Source organism: Leuciscus leuciscus (genome assembly GCF_965113295.1).
Source record: "Leuciscus leuciscus genome assembly, chromosome: 11".
NCBI lineage: Eukaryota > Metazoa > Chordata > Actinopteri > Cypriniformes > Leuciscidae > Leuciscus > Leuciscus leuciscus.
The window spans coordinates 18,914,393-18,931,850 of record NC_138735.1 but is presented as its reverse complement, the minus strand read 5'-3'; the positions used below and the strand labels follow the sequence as shown (position 1 = coordinate 18,931,850).

The following is a 17,458-nucleotide window of genomic DNA, read 5'->3' as shown; positions in this document are numbered from 1 at the left end:
TCAGAAAGTGTCAAATGACTCCAGACTCATACGTTTTTGTAAATGGCTGAAGATCATATGTCAAAGTCCAATATCTCTGAAGCATATTTTTATGGACTGTGATGGTTTTAACTCCTAGGTCTCTTTACTTTTCAGTTAATTCTCATGAAGAGGTTTTTAAGTTAGTGAGGCCATATTTAGTTTTTTGAGGCTAAGATGTATTTATTCATTTAAATTTATAACTTAATATTTCAAATTTTTAAAGCATTTTTACATGTATTATTGTATGTCAAAGTTTTAACATTTAAATTGTTAGTTATACTTTTTTTTTTACACATTTGCATTACAAATGATATTTAAAGGTTTCAAAGTTTTAATTTGTTTTTATCAAAGATAAACTTTAAAACTCTTTAAAAATATATATATATATTTTTTTAAATATTTGTTTTGATACATATGCATACATGTCATGTCAATGTGTATATATTATGTTTGTATATAGCTATGAACATAGTCATGCTTGCTGGCACGCTAACTTGAACTTGAACTAAAAAAAACTTAATTTACATATTGAAATCCTAAAGGTATAGCCAAACAGCATGCTTAATCCAGAAGGATATTTAAAACTAAATTAAGTATTTTTGGCTGTAAAAAATAAAATGCTACTAAATTGCATAATATTGTCCCTTTCATTTAAGGTACAATGTATTTGAAATCCCTCTAATTTTTGGGAACACTACAGTAAGGTTTCATTTGTTCACATCAGTTAACTACATTAATTACCTTACAATAAACAATACTTCTACAGCATTTATTATTCTTAGTTAATGTTAATCTTAACATTTACTAATACATTATTAAAATCCAAAGTTGTATCTGTTAACATTAATGCACTGTAGTTCTCATGTTGCATATAAATAGCCTTCACCTACATTTGAACTGGACCTAATTCTGGTTTCTCTCCACAGTTTACCACAGATAATAGAGATTGTAGGACGCATCAACGTCACCTCGTCCACCTGTGTGCACGAGTTCTCCAGGTTCTTCTGGAGATTATGTCGAACATTTGGGAAAATCTTTACCAACACCAAGGTAGGACAGGCCATGCTTTCAGCAATCTCTCTCTGCATGACCTTTTTTTTTTTTTCTTCATTTGGAAAAGCGAAGTAGCTAAATAGAGTTTGAGCTGCAAATAGTCTGGCTCAGTTACACAGTTCAGCACTTCCAGTTTAATTTAGCTGTTGTTTTTCCCTCCTTTTCGAAGGTAAAACCTCAATTCCAAGAAATCTTGCGGCTATCTGAGGAAAATGTGGGTGAGTGAATGTTCAGTTAACCAAGAATAACACCCCCGCTGTCAAAGGAGGGGCTGGGAAGAGAACACACACTCTTAGTCTCTATATCTCTTTCCCAAGCTGGAGACTTGTGTGTCAAATATGTGTTTTTGCTCTTCATGGGATTTGAAAATGGAGCTCTTTCTTTCATTCTTTGAATGTTTGTTGAGTTAAAACAAGTCAATGGTTAAGTATCTGCCAACAAAACTAGGCATGTGGTATCATTTGAATGGTTTGAGTCTTTCTGAATTCTTACCAGATGAATTCAATTAACTCTTATGTCCAGTCCAACTGAATATAGAACTGAGTGTTCTGTTATATAAGTTTAGTGATTGTAACAAGGGTTGTCTCCTGCAGACGCCACCGCAGGAAACGGCATCCTTACCAAGGCTACGGTGCCGATCTATGCAACCGGAGTCCTGACATGCTACAATCAGGTAGGAGTGTCACTGTACGCATGATATAGGATGTCATAATTCAGTAAAGCCTTTCTCTGATGAAGTCACTTGTTTCAGGAGGAGGACCGTAAACTCTTGGTGGGCTTTCTTGAGGATGTCATGACCACCCTATCTCTCTCCCATGCTCCTCTTGACAGTCTAAAAGCTTCATTTGTTGAGCTGGGGTGAGTGTCCGTTGGCAATGTTAACTCTACAGCCAAGATGTCTTTCTGCATGAGCTCATCTGAAGCTGTAATTCCTTTAAGATGATGTAAACTGACTTCCTCACAAGACCCCACTATTGAAAGAACCTGTCAGTTTCTGTGCACGAAAACTATATTAATACATCCATTTGAAAGGAGTGGCTCACACAAATGTTATAATTGTCATCATTTACTCGCCCTCATGCTATTCCAAACCCATGTGATTTTATTTCTTCCATGGAACACAAAAAGTGCTGTTTAACTGTAATCATGGCCTGTGAAGCTCCAAAAAGTAAAAAAAAAACATAAAACATAATATTTCTTAATATTTTTGCATTATTTTATTTATGATTTCATAGTTTTAACATTATTTTAATTGTTTTAATATTTATTTATATATTTTTTTTTACACATTTGTATTAATGATTATATATGGTTTCATAGTTTTACAATTATTTCAAAAAAAGATTATTTATTACACAATTTTTAGATACATTTTAAAATTATTTTTAGATGTATAATTGTATTTTACTTTTTCACAGATTATTATAATTAATTATACAAGAAATTCCCAAGAGCTTTTACTGGAAACATGATGGTATACATTGCCAAACATTACTATTTGTTTTATTATTATTTAATATTATTTTATTTATGATTTCATAGTTTTAACATTATTTTAATTGTTTTAATATTTATTTATATATTATTTGTACACATTTGCATGAATAATTAAACTTTATGGTTTCATAGTTTTAAATTATTATATTTAAAAATATAATTTATTGCAAAAATATTTAAACATATCTATATGTTTATATTCATATTGTGTATAAATGTATTTTACTATTTCACATTTAAAATTATTATTGAAAATTATTACAGATAAAATTTGCAATAATAGCAGTACATTGTACAGTTATTATATTTATACAAGAAATTCCTAAATTATTTTACCGTAAAGGATAGTTTACATTGCCAAACATTACTAATTGGTTTGCAATTTTTTCCCCCTACTAAGCACAAGTCATTCTTGCAATGTAGACACAGCTTCATCTTTATTATCTAGTTAGATAATATTAAATATTTAAGTTAATATAAACTTAGACGTTCAAATGGTTGACAAGCTGTTCTAAATGTTATTTAAAAGAAAATGTTTAAATTTACAAGGCATAAAGACACAAAACACTCACACACTGGATCCAGGTCAGTGGGCCATCCTTGAAGTTGAGCCCTTATAAACCGACAATAACAGTTTAGGCAGTATTGCACAAAAAAAAACATGTCCCAATGTGTTTCGCTCCCATATCCTTTCCACTATCACTAGATGATCTAATGCACCAGACATTTCATGCTAATGGAAATCTAACTGTCTTGAAGATCAGGTTTAGTAGGGTCATCAACTGTCATTTAGTGATTGTCTACTGAAACAGTTCCCTGTCTCCAGGGCAAACCCAGCGTATCACGAGCTTCTTCTGACGGTGCTTTGGTATGGAGTGGTCCATACATCTGCACTGGTACGCTGCACAGCTGCACGCATGTTCGAGGTAAGCCCTTCCTCCAATTCAATTCATAATGTTTATTTAGCCATACAGTAAATAAAGTTTATATTTAAAGACATGTACCTTCCTCCAGGCCAGTCAAATGATTATTTTATATCACCTAATGCTTTGTTTTTTATTCAGATTAGCTGTAATCTCATGTATTTAAAATGTTGATGGTTGGTGTGAGGTGGTATATATGTACTTTCAGACCTCTCCACACTCCCTCTAGGGCCCCCTTGTGCCTTGTCATCCCTGTTATCTGTCAAATCACTGGATGTGTTTTTGAAGTTGTTGCCGCTTTAAAGCATCCGTATGTCTTTTGCACCACAGCACGCTTGCTATTGCCATACAAAAATTACGTAACAAACGCCCACATTTCATCCCCCTCCCCCACACACACACAAGCCCCGTGTAAGTCCGTAATGAAGGTTCGAGGAGTGTTAATAAACTCTTCCATCTGAGAAACCCCCTTCTCCTCATCTGTGGTCGTAGCTTTAGTTAAATTTGCCTGGCCTTTTTAGTCCTTATTTTTATTTAATTCATCTGTGTAGCGCCTCTTTGGGCTTCTGTCATGTTTTTCGTTGTATGTCTGCGCAGTTTTTTTTTTAGTTTGTTACCGTTGTTTCTTTTGTGTTCTTTTGTTTCTCTCTCTCTCTCTCTTTCTCTCTGCGGTGTTCCATGACACTGTGCTCGCTCTTTCCATGCATCCTGTGTGACATCACCCCTGCTCTGACCAATCAGCTGTTGGTGAAGGGGGTGAATGAAACTCTAGTAGCTCAGAGAGTTGTTCCAGCACTTATCACTCTCTCCAGTGATCCTGAAATGTAAGTCTCCTGCCTCCTTCATCCATGCACCTCCCTCCGCCTTGGTTCTCTCAGGAGACCACACCTCTATTAGCCTCTCTCCTGTTGAGTAACACCTACCTGTGCCACGAGATGGGCGGAGCCAAGATTTATGGGTTTCAAATAATTTAATAAAATTAACTTTGAATAAAAGTTCATATAAATGAAAGTCAGGATGTTAGCACATAGAAATGTTTTTTTATTATTTAATGAAATGTATGGGTCATATTTTACACTAAAATTCCATCACAATGAACCACATTTTCCCTCACAAATTCTTATTACAGTAATCTCATTCTCATTATAATGACTGTAATACAGTCATAAAAACAAACTGCAGTAAAAATAAATACAAATGTTTCATTCTTTATAGAAAATAAAATGTATTTTTTTAGTATTCTTTTTAAAAAAAAAGGTTGGAATATGGCCCAGACATAAATATTTATTCACGAAATAAAAAATTATAAAGAAATGTTTCACATTTTAAAATTAATTGTCTATATGTGTATTTGCTGTCAAATTGATTAATTGCATCTAACAAAAGTTTGTTTACATAATATATATATATATATGTATGTGTGTGTATATATGTATGTATGTATATATATATATATATATATATATATATATATATATATATATATATATATATATATATATATATATATATATATATAGTGTGTCTGTATATGTCCATATATATATACACACACACGTATGTATGTGTGTGTGTGTGTGTATAAAAATGTGTTTGTGTGTTATATACAGTGCACACACAGCAATATTTATAATATATAAATGTATTAATATATATGCACACATATATTATGTAAACAAACATTTAGATGCGATTAATCTATTTGACAGTACTAGTATTTTTTTCTCATAATAATAATTTATTTACATTATAATAGGCTACTAATCAACAGAAGGATAAATATGCGTAATTGCTATGAATATAATGTCATAATACAAATAAATCTAAAAACACACTTGCAAAAATCTTCTTTTTTTTTACATTTTATTCTTTATTTTGAGGTAGAAATATGGCACAGACATAAATGTTTATTCTTGAAATCAACCATTATTAATTTCAGCTAATATAATTATTCCTTGTATGTGCACCATTTGTAATTGATGCTGATCATTATGTCAGTGTGAAGGTGTGAATTAATACATGTATATCTGTCTCTCCTGATGAAACCAAGGCTTGAGAGACAGTGCTTATTTTGTTTATGTACTAACATTCTTCATTCAGGCTTCACTAACCACTGCACGCTTGAAGAAGCTACCTGTTTTTCGCAATCCATTCATTCTTTCAGTCAGTCAACCCATCTGTCCATCCATGTAGCCTGTGGCATGTTTGGCTGCCAGTCACTTTCTCCCAAGGCCCCTAGTACTACAGTCTTCTCTACCACCCCCCCTCCCTGCTAGGTTCTTGGCCGTTTGTGTTTGACCCCCCCGTCTCTCTTTTGCATCTGACTGGTTTGCAGCTGATTCTTCGAGGCATGAGCGAAGCCTTAATTGACAAGCGAGTAGCTCCGGCCCTTATTACCTTGTGCAGTGGTCCTGAATTGTGAGTTAACCCTAGCTATGAGACATTTTAAAAACCTCCTCTCCGCATTCTCTTAGTTGGATATTTTTTATTTTTATATTTTATTTTCTGGGGGGTTTCAGTGGGTTTGGATATTTGTTGTCTGTTTGTTTCTGTTTTGGTTTTCATACTGACATGGGAATGATCATGTGACATTAATCATCTTGCTTAGCACATATTCCATCAAGTGATTGGCATCTCATGGTTCTGTTCCATTCATGCATCTTTTTTCATTTTATTGGGGAAATGAATGGTTTCTTTTGGATGTATAGTGACGACTTTTCTATTTTCAGCTCAGTGAGGATATCAACAATACCTGCCTTCGGAACAATTATGGAAACTGTAACTCAAAAAGAGGTACAAGTCTTCCAGATTACAGACACTGCACATATATTTGTCACTTTTAAAATATTTAAGTCGCTATATTATTGAAAAATAGATATATTTGGTTATTGCTATATAATATTTTATGGCTAAAACTTTACTATAAGTTTCCATTTGTTAACATTAGTTAACGTGAACTAACAATGAAAAATACTTCTAAGACATTTTTTAATCTTAGTTGTTAGATTTTAATAATGAATTAGTAAATGTTCCAATTAACATTAACAATGAAAAGTTGTATTTTTATTAACTAATATTAACATTATTTATATATATATATATATATATATATATATATATATATATATATATATATATATATATATATATATATATATATATATATATATATGATATACAATTCATACAAATAAATGAAAAATATTAAGAGCTCTTATTTACAGCAAATATATTAAATTATCCAATAAATATGAATTGTCACAAGTATACAAACTGTGTAGAGAAGCTATAGAGATGTATTTAGTGTGTGTGTGTGTGTGTGTGTGTGTGTTGATTCATTAGCTGCTAGAGAGAGTGAAAATGCAGCTGGCCTCTTTTCTGGAAGACCCCCAGTATCAGGACCAGCATTCTTTGCACATGGAAATTATCAAAACATTTGGAAGAGTAGGACCCAACGCAGAGCCGCGCTTCAGAGATGAATGTGAGTGTCTTCTCTATATATTCACTAAAGAAAGAGTTACATGCTTATGCAAAGGTTGACTATTTGCACAGAGAAAAACACAATAGCTTGTTGTAATGTGATGAAAACAGTACCGTCATGCTTCTGTAATTGTGTGCACACATTAGTTTGGCAGAAGTATTTTGGATGTTTTTTGGGGGGGTTTTTCATGCTCTGTCCTCTGCCTGTTTTTTACCCCCCACAGTTGTTCTTCCTCATTTGCACAAACTGGCTCTGTGCAACAACCAGCAGACGGTGGAGAGTAAAAGAATTGACATTGCCACTCAACTGTTTGAGGCGTACAGCGCCTTATCCTGCTGTTGTATCCTTTATAGTCACATTAAGGAGAGGTCATTTCTAAGTTAGACACTGTTCTGTCTGTTCAGAACTACTTTTGACTGCTAATAACCTTTCTTTGTCTCGCATAGCATGGTTTTGACTAGTAGCATGAAGTCTGGTCCACTTTGCAGGTAATTCTAATCTCAAAAAGTGCTGTGCTGACACAATCATACATTAATATATTGTGATGATTTTTCACACAAAATCGATACTTTTTTTTTTGTTTGTTTAATCAAATTTTTATGCAAATTTAGGGTTATCGTGTAAAAACCGCTGGATGGAAACACCAAGATGCGCATACATTCTAAAAATGAGCATAAAAAAACTGTATGCTCAATTGAGGCAGATATATATATTTTTTATCTGATAAAAAGACTTGTGCATGAACTACAATGGAAGCATATTTGCAGAATAAATCCCTCGATCCACAACAAAAAAAACTAACGTGACTTTGCTTCAACAGAGGATGTGATTGGATAACTGGACTAACCAGCGGACCAACACAGCATATCAAAGTTTGTTTTAGTTATTCTGAAATGCCTGAGCCAAAGTCTTCAATCAAAGTGGTGTCTATCCCGATTGCGTTCCCAAAAACCAGACATCCAAACGCACGATAACATGAAAGCGTTTATTGCATTTTGCTCAAGGAATTTATGAGGTACAAAAAATAGCCACAGTGGCTTCCCCGATTGCAGAAACTTCCATTATTATTACCAGTTTGTGCGCCTATTTCCCAGAAAGTGACGATGTTGTTCTCTTGAACACTTGGAAAAGAAACTCTGCTTTATTCGGAAAAGAAACTCTGCTTTATTCGCAAATGTTTTATGCGATATTCCAATTTTGCGCATGTTTAATTTGCAACTTTGAATGGAAACATACTGTAGATAATGTGGTAAGAGCCGCTTCTTTGTGGAGATGTATTAAATCCAGTGTCTGGTTATTTCTCAAAAACACTTATTATAGTTATTTAGTGTCTTGTAAACACTGCTTTATGTCCTCATACAGCGATTTAAAAACCTGATATTTGAGTAAAACTCAGCCAATCAAATTGTAGCTTTCCATTTTGCCAAACCCTTGCTATTTTGGGGGAAAGTATACACTAGCCGGTCCATGAAAGCCTGTGGGCAATTGTTTGGCTGACTATTTCAGGCTTCTACTTTTTTCAAAAAAATCAATCAAGCTTTTTCTTATTTTTTGTGCGCCTCAGTAATGCCTAGCGGTTTGCATTTCCAAAATTACCAGCTGATTTTTCTCTAAGAGAGACCATTTTGATTACAAATTGAAAATATATAGACATCGGAATTGGCCTGTATGCTGATGTTTGGGAGCAGAAGCCATTTTTCACTGGTGTCTTTACTGATTTTGTGGCGTATGGCAGCTTGCACAGTATAACCACAGTTTTACCTCCAGTTTCAACTTAATAACAGAGACTGAACACACAAACTGTGTGGCCATTGTTTTTTGCGTTTTTAAGCAATGGTCAACTATTTAAGCTGGACATGAGTCTCCTACATAGCTGGATTTGCATTCTCACTCTCTTTTTTTTTTTTTTGTCTTTTCTTCTGAGAGCTTCAACGTTGTGAAAAATGTTTGCATATCCCGCTGGCAGGGAAAGAAAGAAAAATAACCTCAGCCATATTTGTACACTAAATTGCAGGGTGGATGGCAGAATTTGTCGTTAAACGCTCTGTGATGTTGTTCGTTTGAGCGAAAAGAGCCTAGCCCAGCCCTTTGGTCAGGATTCCCAGCATACATGCCTTCGCAGATGCTCCTTTGTCTTGCCCCCCCTCCCCCCAAATCTTTCTCAGTTTCATTTTATTTTTGTCCGCTGTGCCACGGTTGAGACCCCCCGGTAGCAGTGGCTTGCCCCCCAGGCAGTTTTATAAAACCTCGTCCTGTCTGTGTTTTGAGGTTTTGCAACATGATCAATATGAGGTTGAGTCTGAATCAGTGGACTGTATACTGGTGTGTACGCACTGTAAAAGTGCAAGTCATTATGGGTAGTTGTTAGGGGTTTAGCAGTGCAGATTTCTCACGGTTCAGTTTATATCAAGTTTTGTGGTGGTCATTGTTTCGGTTTGGTCTCTGTTCAATCATGAAGCTTTAAGCTGATACCGATAACTGATATTTTAACACTGTTGTTTAATTCATGGTTTCGCTCATTTGGAGTTTTAGAACAGCAATTCAACTGAGTTACCCGTTACGCTTAAATATAGAGTCATACACATTTTGTTATTATTATTACATTTAATTTATTAAAAAATATATATTTCTGCATTAAGGATATAACTTCTTTTCACAGCAAATATTGGTATATTTTCTGTGAAAATTACATATATATTAATTTGTATATAATTGAATTAAACTTTGATAGATTAACAGCCCTATCTGCAGATTTATTATAGTTTACATTTTTTCACATTTGCTAATGTAGTATTATAATTTAATATTCTTTCTGCATTATGGATATAATATATTTTCACATCAAATATTGTTATATGTGATTTAATTGTCATGTATTTAAAATAATGAATTGGTATATCTTGTAATTAATTAAACTTTCATAGAATTACAGCCTTAATTGCAGGTTTACTGTAGTTTTAAAAAAGTATTTATTTAGTTTTTACTGTTTTCACTGTTTTTACTGTTGTGAATTAGTTTTAGTGTAGTTTTTTGTTTTTCTGTATTTTATAGTTTTATTTCATTTTTATTTTATTTTTAGTGTTGTTGTATATCAAAGAATGAAATGAAGTTTTGCAATTTTTGGTTTTATTTAGCCGTGAATATTTATTTTCATGTCCAATTTCTCTTATATTGTATTATATTAAATTACATTATATTAAGGAGTTTTCAAGTATGCGTACTGAACCATGGACGGGGAAGATGTGTATATTTTACAGGTATGTTTTCTTAACTCTGGGGCTTCAGTTATTTCTGAAGAACTGATGGTGAATCATTTCCTCCCTGGACTGAGATGTTTAAGGACAGATATGGAGCAGCTCTCTCCTGAGCATGAGGTATTAAATCAAACATTTCAATAATATCCTAAATTGTTTAATTTTCATGTATACGTGACATTTCTACAGTAGCCAACTATAATTCCTAATTAAATACAGACCCATAACATTGAGTCACTTTCCTTAGCCTTGTCCAGTCTTGTCGTCTTAACATTTTTTTACGCTGCATGTCATAACACCCAATTTCTATTTATTTAATTTCCTTTGCCTAGTAATGTCCAGCTGATGTGCGTGTGTGTCTGTGTATATGTCAGACTTCCCAGCAGTGCTCTAAGAATACATCCTCCTTTTCCCGTTTGTCCTTTAGGTTATTCTCAGTTCCATGATAAAGGAGTGTGAAATAAAGGTGGAGAACAAAGGCATTGGAGAGGCACAAGGGTGAGAAGACACTCTTTCATTTATTCATAGTTGGCTCGCCATGATTTGTCTTCTTATTTACTGTAAATGGAGCCTCAAATCACTACATTTAAGCTAATAAATACAGTGTCTACTTCAGTTTCAGTATAAATAATCCCTGGCCACAAAACGTAACAAGCGAACAAGTGCTCATTCTGTGGCAGAGTAAAAACAAACTAATTTCACAACACTTCTCAAGTACACCTACTCAATCGTATAGTACCCAGGAAAGCTTTTCGCATGCTAATTTCCTTAATAGCTTGGGTTTGACTCAGTCTCTCCGCTGCTAGTATAGTTCCCATCAGGCTTAGCCACATGATTATTGCAAACCCGCTCCATTCATGCAGGCCTGTACGTAGGCTGCTTCGTATTACACTTGAAGCATATGAATTCACTCGTACACTTATTTCTCATTTTGCCACTGCAATTTCGGCTTTTTTCTTGTATAAAAGGTCAAATGAAATGCAGAGAATGGGTTTTTATTTGCTTAAGTGTGCAAGTTCCTAGAGTTGAATGACTCTAGATGTAGTGAAGACGTGAGAGGGTATATGCAGTCAGATTTTTGCTTGCTAAGGAATCTTTCTAAATGTGGGTTTCCAAAATGAAGCTTGCAAACACGTGTGGCAGTCTTTAAAACCTTGAACTTAAAGATGTGGCTTGATCATAAACGGCACTTGTCGTCTTAATTTCACAGTGGTGTCTAAGCAATGCTTCCAGTGGTTTTGTTCCATGCCTCTGTGAGATATTTATAAATGTTTGAACTTTATAAATGCAGTGAAGTCTGTCATTGCGACTGTCACGACAAGCCATGATACATCAGTTTGAATCTGTCTCTCACAAATGGTGTAGGTTGTTCTGCCATGAGTTATCCAGGATCTTTTATATTTAGTTAGTTGGGTGAGAGAAATATATTTAGTATGTTTTAGAGAACAAAACATGTTGGTTATATAGCAGTGATGCGTATTAGTACATGAAGTGTTTGATTTATAGAATTTTGGGGGTTTTTTCCACGTTTGGGTATGATCATAAAACAGAGATGGTGTTAAAATATTCTATTTATCAACAATATTTGTGTGTCATCTTGCAATTGCATGACCTTGAAAATTTTAATTCACACCTGATCGACCAAAGGTTGTTACGGATATATAAATAAAAAAAAATAAAAAAAAGAAATTCATCAAATAATCCTGGAAAGCAAATGCACAAAAATATTAAGCAGCACAACAAACTGTTTTCAACATTGATAATAATAAGAAATGTTTCATGAGCACCAAATCAGCACATAAGAATGATTTCTGAAGGATCATGTGACACTGAAAACTGGAGTAATGATGCTGAAAATTCAGCTTTGATGACAGGAATAAATTACATTTAAAATTGAAAAAAGTTGTTTTAAATTAATAATATTTCACAATATTACGGTTACTGTATTTTTAAGTAAAATAAATGCAGCTTTGGTGTACATAAGAGCTTTCTTTCAAAAACATTAATAACTTGTGTATAATCAAGTCCATGTTTTACATTATATAATTACAAGGAATCGTGATATTTTATATTTTTATAATAAATTGTGATAAATCTCTTATTTTTACAGACATATTTGAATATATGGCAAATGCCACGCAGAGAGTGAGGATGCAAATGAATAGTAGAATTAAGAGTTAAATGAAATTGACCGTTTGAGCTGAATAATCAAAAATGAATCACCAAGACTTATAGTCTATTGTACATATCCACGTAACACTTTATCCTAACCAGACGTGACGCGATACGATTCCAGCGACAAGCAATGTGTGCTTGTCCACACTAGTGTTGCACGATATACCGGTCCTAAAATTTTTAATTCTGTCATTAATTACTCCCCCGACCCCCCCGATGTCGTTCCAAACCCATAAGACTTTCGTTCATCTTTTTGACGTAATCTGAGATCTTTCTGCCCCTCCAAAGACAGAATAAAAGTGTATGACGAAAAGCCTAAATTCAATCTGTTCATCATATAAAGTGATCGAGTCTCTTCAGAAAATTTTGAATAAACCGCTCAATTCAAATGGATTAGTTTTCAATCTCTTTATGAACTTTTTGCAGTTTCAAACTAGTAGTTGCGTAGCTGTCAACAGAGGGACAGAAAGCTCTCAGATTTCCCCAAAAAGATCTTCATTTGTGTTCCGAAGATGAACAAAAGTCTTATGGGTTTGGAACGACATGAGGATGAGTAATCAATGAAAGAATTACAAATTTTGGTGAACTATCCCTTTAATAATATGTACTGAGTGACTGAAACAATCATCGTCATAGAATACACTTGTTTGGTCGCATTGAGTTCACAGTTTGAACATTCTTGTTTCCTTTTATTTATTTTCAAGATCTGAGGTGAATTATCACGTGTCGCTTTTGATCACACAAAATGATTTTCAAAATCACAATAAATTCTTTTAACCTTAAATAAAGCACATAACAGTACCTGAGATTGTCATACTTTTATGTTGTTCCAGCCGCAAAGAAATAGAAACCGTTTTCTAACCCTCGAATGCGGTGCTGTCCCCTTTCAGGTCCATCTCTATTGCAGCGAGTCTGGTGGGCGAAGATGCGAAGACCAAGTTTCTAAGTAAGATGGGTCAGCTGACCACCTCCGGTGCCATGCTGGCTAATGTTTTCCAGAGGAAGAAATGAGAGCTGCTTGGGTGTTTCCCATGATCCTCCACTTTCTGGGATCTCCTACTTGAAGTCAATCGTCTGCCTTTCTTTTGTTCGTCTTTGATTTGATAGGCTGTATTTTTAACATATTTATGTCTTAAATTTATTCCAGCCTCCAAAGAAATTTGCACTCTTGTTTCAATGTTTTCCTTTTTTTTTTTTTTTTTCAGAGGCTTATTTACATCACTACATTTGTTTTTGTTTTTGAAAATGTGAACTTTATGAAATCAAAACAATGATTCCTTCCTTGTCTCGACTTTTATGTGTTGCTGTGTCTCTGGATAAAATTTTCTATAAGTGTGTAAAATTGTCCGGGGATTTGTTTCTCTTATTTTGGATATGCTCCAACAGTAAATAACTGTAAAATACAGTGAATTGAGAAAACAGTACCCAATATCATGTATATTTGAACATTCGTGTCATAAAATAAATAAAAAGCGAAGACCACTTGTGTACTTATGTACTTCTGATTCTGTGTGTTGTCTCTTGAACTCTTTAAGATTGTCTTTTAGATGATTCTTTGCTTTCTCGGACATCTGGCTTGACAACAATCATAATAAATCTGCACTTAAGTACTTCTGATACAGCAAATCAGTAGCACATTGTTTGTTCCTCATGTTATCTGACTCAGGTTCATATCAGTTTACACAGCATGTCCCTAATGCAACTGAATTGTGACGCATATTTTAAACTTCGACAGGTGTTACTACAATAAATGCATGGCCTTGAAAACCAACCAAAAAAAACTTAAACTACAAAGACGTGGGCTTGTTTTCCTCCACATTTGGAATAAAGGTTCCAAAGTTCAAGGCCCTCTTGATCACATGGTCAGCAGTTGGCGGGAGAAAATACTGGTACGGTTCTGCAGAAGCCTTTGTGTTGAAATCATTTATTGACTGAAGGAAAACGAAATTTGCATATTAATTTTAATCTTTAACTTTTGTGTTTACCCTTATTCTTATCACAAGCCTAACTTTTCTTTCTTTCAACTCATAGTAAAAGAAAACAAAGCAGGTATTTGCATAAAATATTTTAGTTAGCATGAGGTGACCGCATGATTTGGAGCCGATGTACAGTAGTATATGGAAATTTCATCAGCAGGGATAAGTTACTCATGAGAGCAGGGCAAGAGTTGAAGAGGATTGTGAGTCAGACGTCAGGAACATTTCCAAACCCGGAGAGAGTGGCTGCCTAAAACCACGGGAACATTCCGCCTCTCCGTGTTTTTATTCCTGTTGTGCTGTTGACTGAGTGCATAACAAGATGGCAAACGGGAACTAAAAAGCTTTGAGTTCTAGCCAATATGCGACCACTCTGATGGCAAACTATAAAGCGAAGGGTTTTGGAAAGTGCCAGGTTCAGCCTGGGCTCCTTTCCTAAAACTTAAAAACACATGCATATTTGTGAGTGAATCAAATATACATTTTACAGGTGGGAGGATGAATTTTGTATTTATTTGCTGGTAGATATGGCAGACTGGCCTGGATCTGACAAAATGGCTCAATGACAAATATATGGAAGTCCATTTCTGCCACGTAAGGAAAAGAATCATGCATTGGTAAATCATAATTATGGCATAAAAGATGGAATTTATAAGATAAGTCATTCTGAGATTAAAAAAGACAATGATAAAGTTTACTGTCAAGATCCCCAGCTGGAGTGCCCTTGAGAGCCAACAGGAGGCACTCCATCACGGCTTTTCCCATTCCATCAAATACTTCATTTCCCATCATCCTTTCCCCAGACTCATCTTCCATTATTGTTTTCAGCTGTTTCTCATTAGTCTCATAGCTCACCCTATATAAAGCCCGGTCTATCAGTCACTGCTAGATTTTGCATGTATTTTGGAACAGCATCTTTGAGCCATGTCTTCTGGTTTTCCCATGTCTTCTGGTTTTCCTTCTCAGCCTGGCCTTTTGGATTTCCCATTTACCTTTGCCCTTATCTCAGTCATTGTTTGGATTGTTTATTTGTTTATGACCTTTGCATGGATGTGGATTACCCTTTTAATAAAATACTTCTGTTTCGCCAGTCTTGTGGTTTCCTCACAAGATGGCTGCCCCGCCAGAGTTCCGGGTCGTTATGAACGTCGCACATGAAGACATTAAGGTGGTCCCCAACAGGCCATTTGCCATTCCATCAAATACTTCGTTTCCCAACCTTATGGACTCATCTTCCATTATTGTTTTCAGATGTGTCTCATTAGCTCACCCTATATAAAGCCCGGTCTATCAGTCACTGCTAGATCTTGCATGTCTGTTGTTGGTACTGCATCACTGAGCCTTGTATTCTGGTTTTCCCATGTCTTTTTTTTTTTTTTAAGTCTGCCTGGCCTTTTGGATTTCCCAGTTTACATATTCCCTTATTTCAGTCATTGTTTGGATTGTTAATTTGTGTATGACCTTTGCATGGATGTGGATTACGATTGTGGGTTACCCTTTTAAATACTGCTTTTGGATCCTTAACTTTCGTATCTTGGAGCAGTTTCATAACATTTGCCTTATGAGAAAAGATCAGTTGATAAAAGTACAATTATATGAAGTCCTTATTACATGGTGTAAATTGAAATTATTCAGAAAAGTCAAAATGAGGAGACATAATTATGACAAAGTTGTTTTATTAGATTTTTTTTTCAATGTCGTAATTGACTTGTTTCATAATTATTAGTATTTTATTTTGACATCTCACAATTTCAACTAATTTATGAATTAGTATCTTATACTTTCTACTTTTGTCATATATTTTTCTCATAATTGTGTCCTTTTACATCAATTTTGACTTAACTTTTCCATTTGTCAATTTTAATTAATCTTATTATCATAGTTTTGACATTTTATGTAATAATTGTGAGTTTGTCATAATTATGATGACGTTTGTTCATATGTTGTGGAAATGGCTTCCATGTTTATGTTTTAAGAGACTTGCTGACCTTGACAGTCATAAGGGTCTGCAGATGCCCTCTCAGTGATGTCACTTCCTGTTCTATACATTTATACTGGTTGCACCACACAACTTTGATTTCGCAAGCAAGTTTTTGACATTTAAAAAAAGCATTGAAGCTTTTGTTTTCTTTTTTTACAAATGATGAAAAATTATACCAAACTACAGTACTTTTTTACAGTTTTCTTTCAAAGCATTTAATTCCTTAAAATAGACTTTTTTTCCTTTGTTATAATGCCAGGATATCATGCATCACCCTGACTTTTCTTGACTATGCCCCCTAAAAAATATCAGGATGAATCTGAATTAAAAAATCATAACATATTCACATCAGGTTGGGTTGGTTGGGTGTTGTTTTTGTTTTCATGCTGGAACAATCGGTCTATTATGACATCTCTACAACTGCCTGACAGCAGATTTGAAAAGTCTCCAGGAATTGAGGACACCAAGTACACCTGATTTGCATGCAGGGTACAGTGGTAGCATGGAGGAGAGCGCATGGATGCCGAAACATGCCCTTGAGCTTTACTGATGACTGTTATTCAAAGCAGGCAGCGAGGGCTTAAAGGAACAGACACGGCAGCATTTTTTGTGCTTGAAAGCGAGAGGATGGTGAATTAGAGAAACTTCTGGCAATGTTTCAAACACCCCACCTATGTCCCAAAAGCATTGCTACGTGTATATCTGCCCCATTTACCCTCTAAGACAGATGCCAAGTGAGCAATTATGAGTTGACAGTTAAGCAAGATAAGAATTACAGGCAAACAACTCACAGTTTAGCATTAAATAGAGTGACCTTCTGCTCAGAGAGACCACACACTAGTGGACCATAAGTTTAATCTGAAACATTTATCATTTAGCTATATGATATTGCTCTGAGAATTGTAGAACTCTGGTCCAGGACCACAAAACCAATCTGGAGAAAAAGTGCACAGTTTCCTTTATCAGTTACATGTTCTACACGGCTGTCAGAAACAGGATTTATACTCTTGAATATTAGCAAGTATGAGCTTGAGGGAAATTAAGGTTTATTTGCTGAAATTAATGGAAAAAGCAGGAGCCTACAAAATATTTAATGC

The 17,458-nt window shown here is 34.6% G+C and overlaps 1 protein-coding gene across 8 annotated transcripts in view; it reads left to right on the top strand.

Annotated features, from left to right (window-relative positions):
- The window catches only part of relch (RAB11 binding and LisH domain, coiled-coil and HEAT repeat containing), a 45,871-nt gene extending 31,969 nt beyond the window's left edge, over nucleotides 1-13,902 (top strand). For 4 of the 8 annotated variants that reach the window (XM_082183877.1, XM_082183881.1, XM_082183875.1 and 1 more), the window contains 12 exons: nucleotides 948-1,071; nucleotides 1,244-1,292; nucleotides 1,668-1,747; nucleotides 1,826-1,932; nucleotides 3,398-3,497; nucleotides 4,236-4,318; nucleotides 6,224-6,287; nucleotides 6,837-6,975; nucleotides 7,199-7,315; nucleotides 10,261-10,349; nucleotides 10,657-10,727; nucleotides 13,295-13,902. In XM_082183877.1, coding sequence (XP_082040003.1) covers nucleotides 948-1,071; nucleotides 1,244-1,292; nucleotides 1,668-1,747; nucleotides 1,826-1,932; nucleotides 3,398-3,497; nucleotides 4,236-4,318; nucleotides 6,224-6,287; nucleotides 6,837-6,975; nucleotides 7,199-7,315; nucleotides 10,261-10,349; nucleotides 10,657-10,727; nucleotides 13,295-13,415 — 1,144 coding nt within the window. In that variant the 3' untranslated portion in view covers nucleotides 13,416-13,902. Of the gene's footprint in view, nucleotides 1-947; nucleotides 1,072-1,243; nucleotides 1,293-1,667; nucleotides 1,748-1,825; nucleotides 1,933-3,397; nucleotides 3,498-4,235; nucleotides 4,319-5,829; nucleotides 5,913-6,223; nucleotides 6,288-6,836; nucleotides 6,976-7,198; nucleotides 7,316-10,260; nucleotides 10,350-10,656; nucleotides 10,728-13,294 lie in introns of those variants that run through there. The other 4 variants (XM_082183876.1, XM_082183880.1, XR_014209834.1 and 1 more) reach the window with 3 other exon arrangements.
- Nucleotides 13,903-17,458: the final 3,556 nt, after the last annotated feature.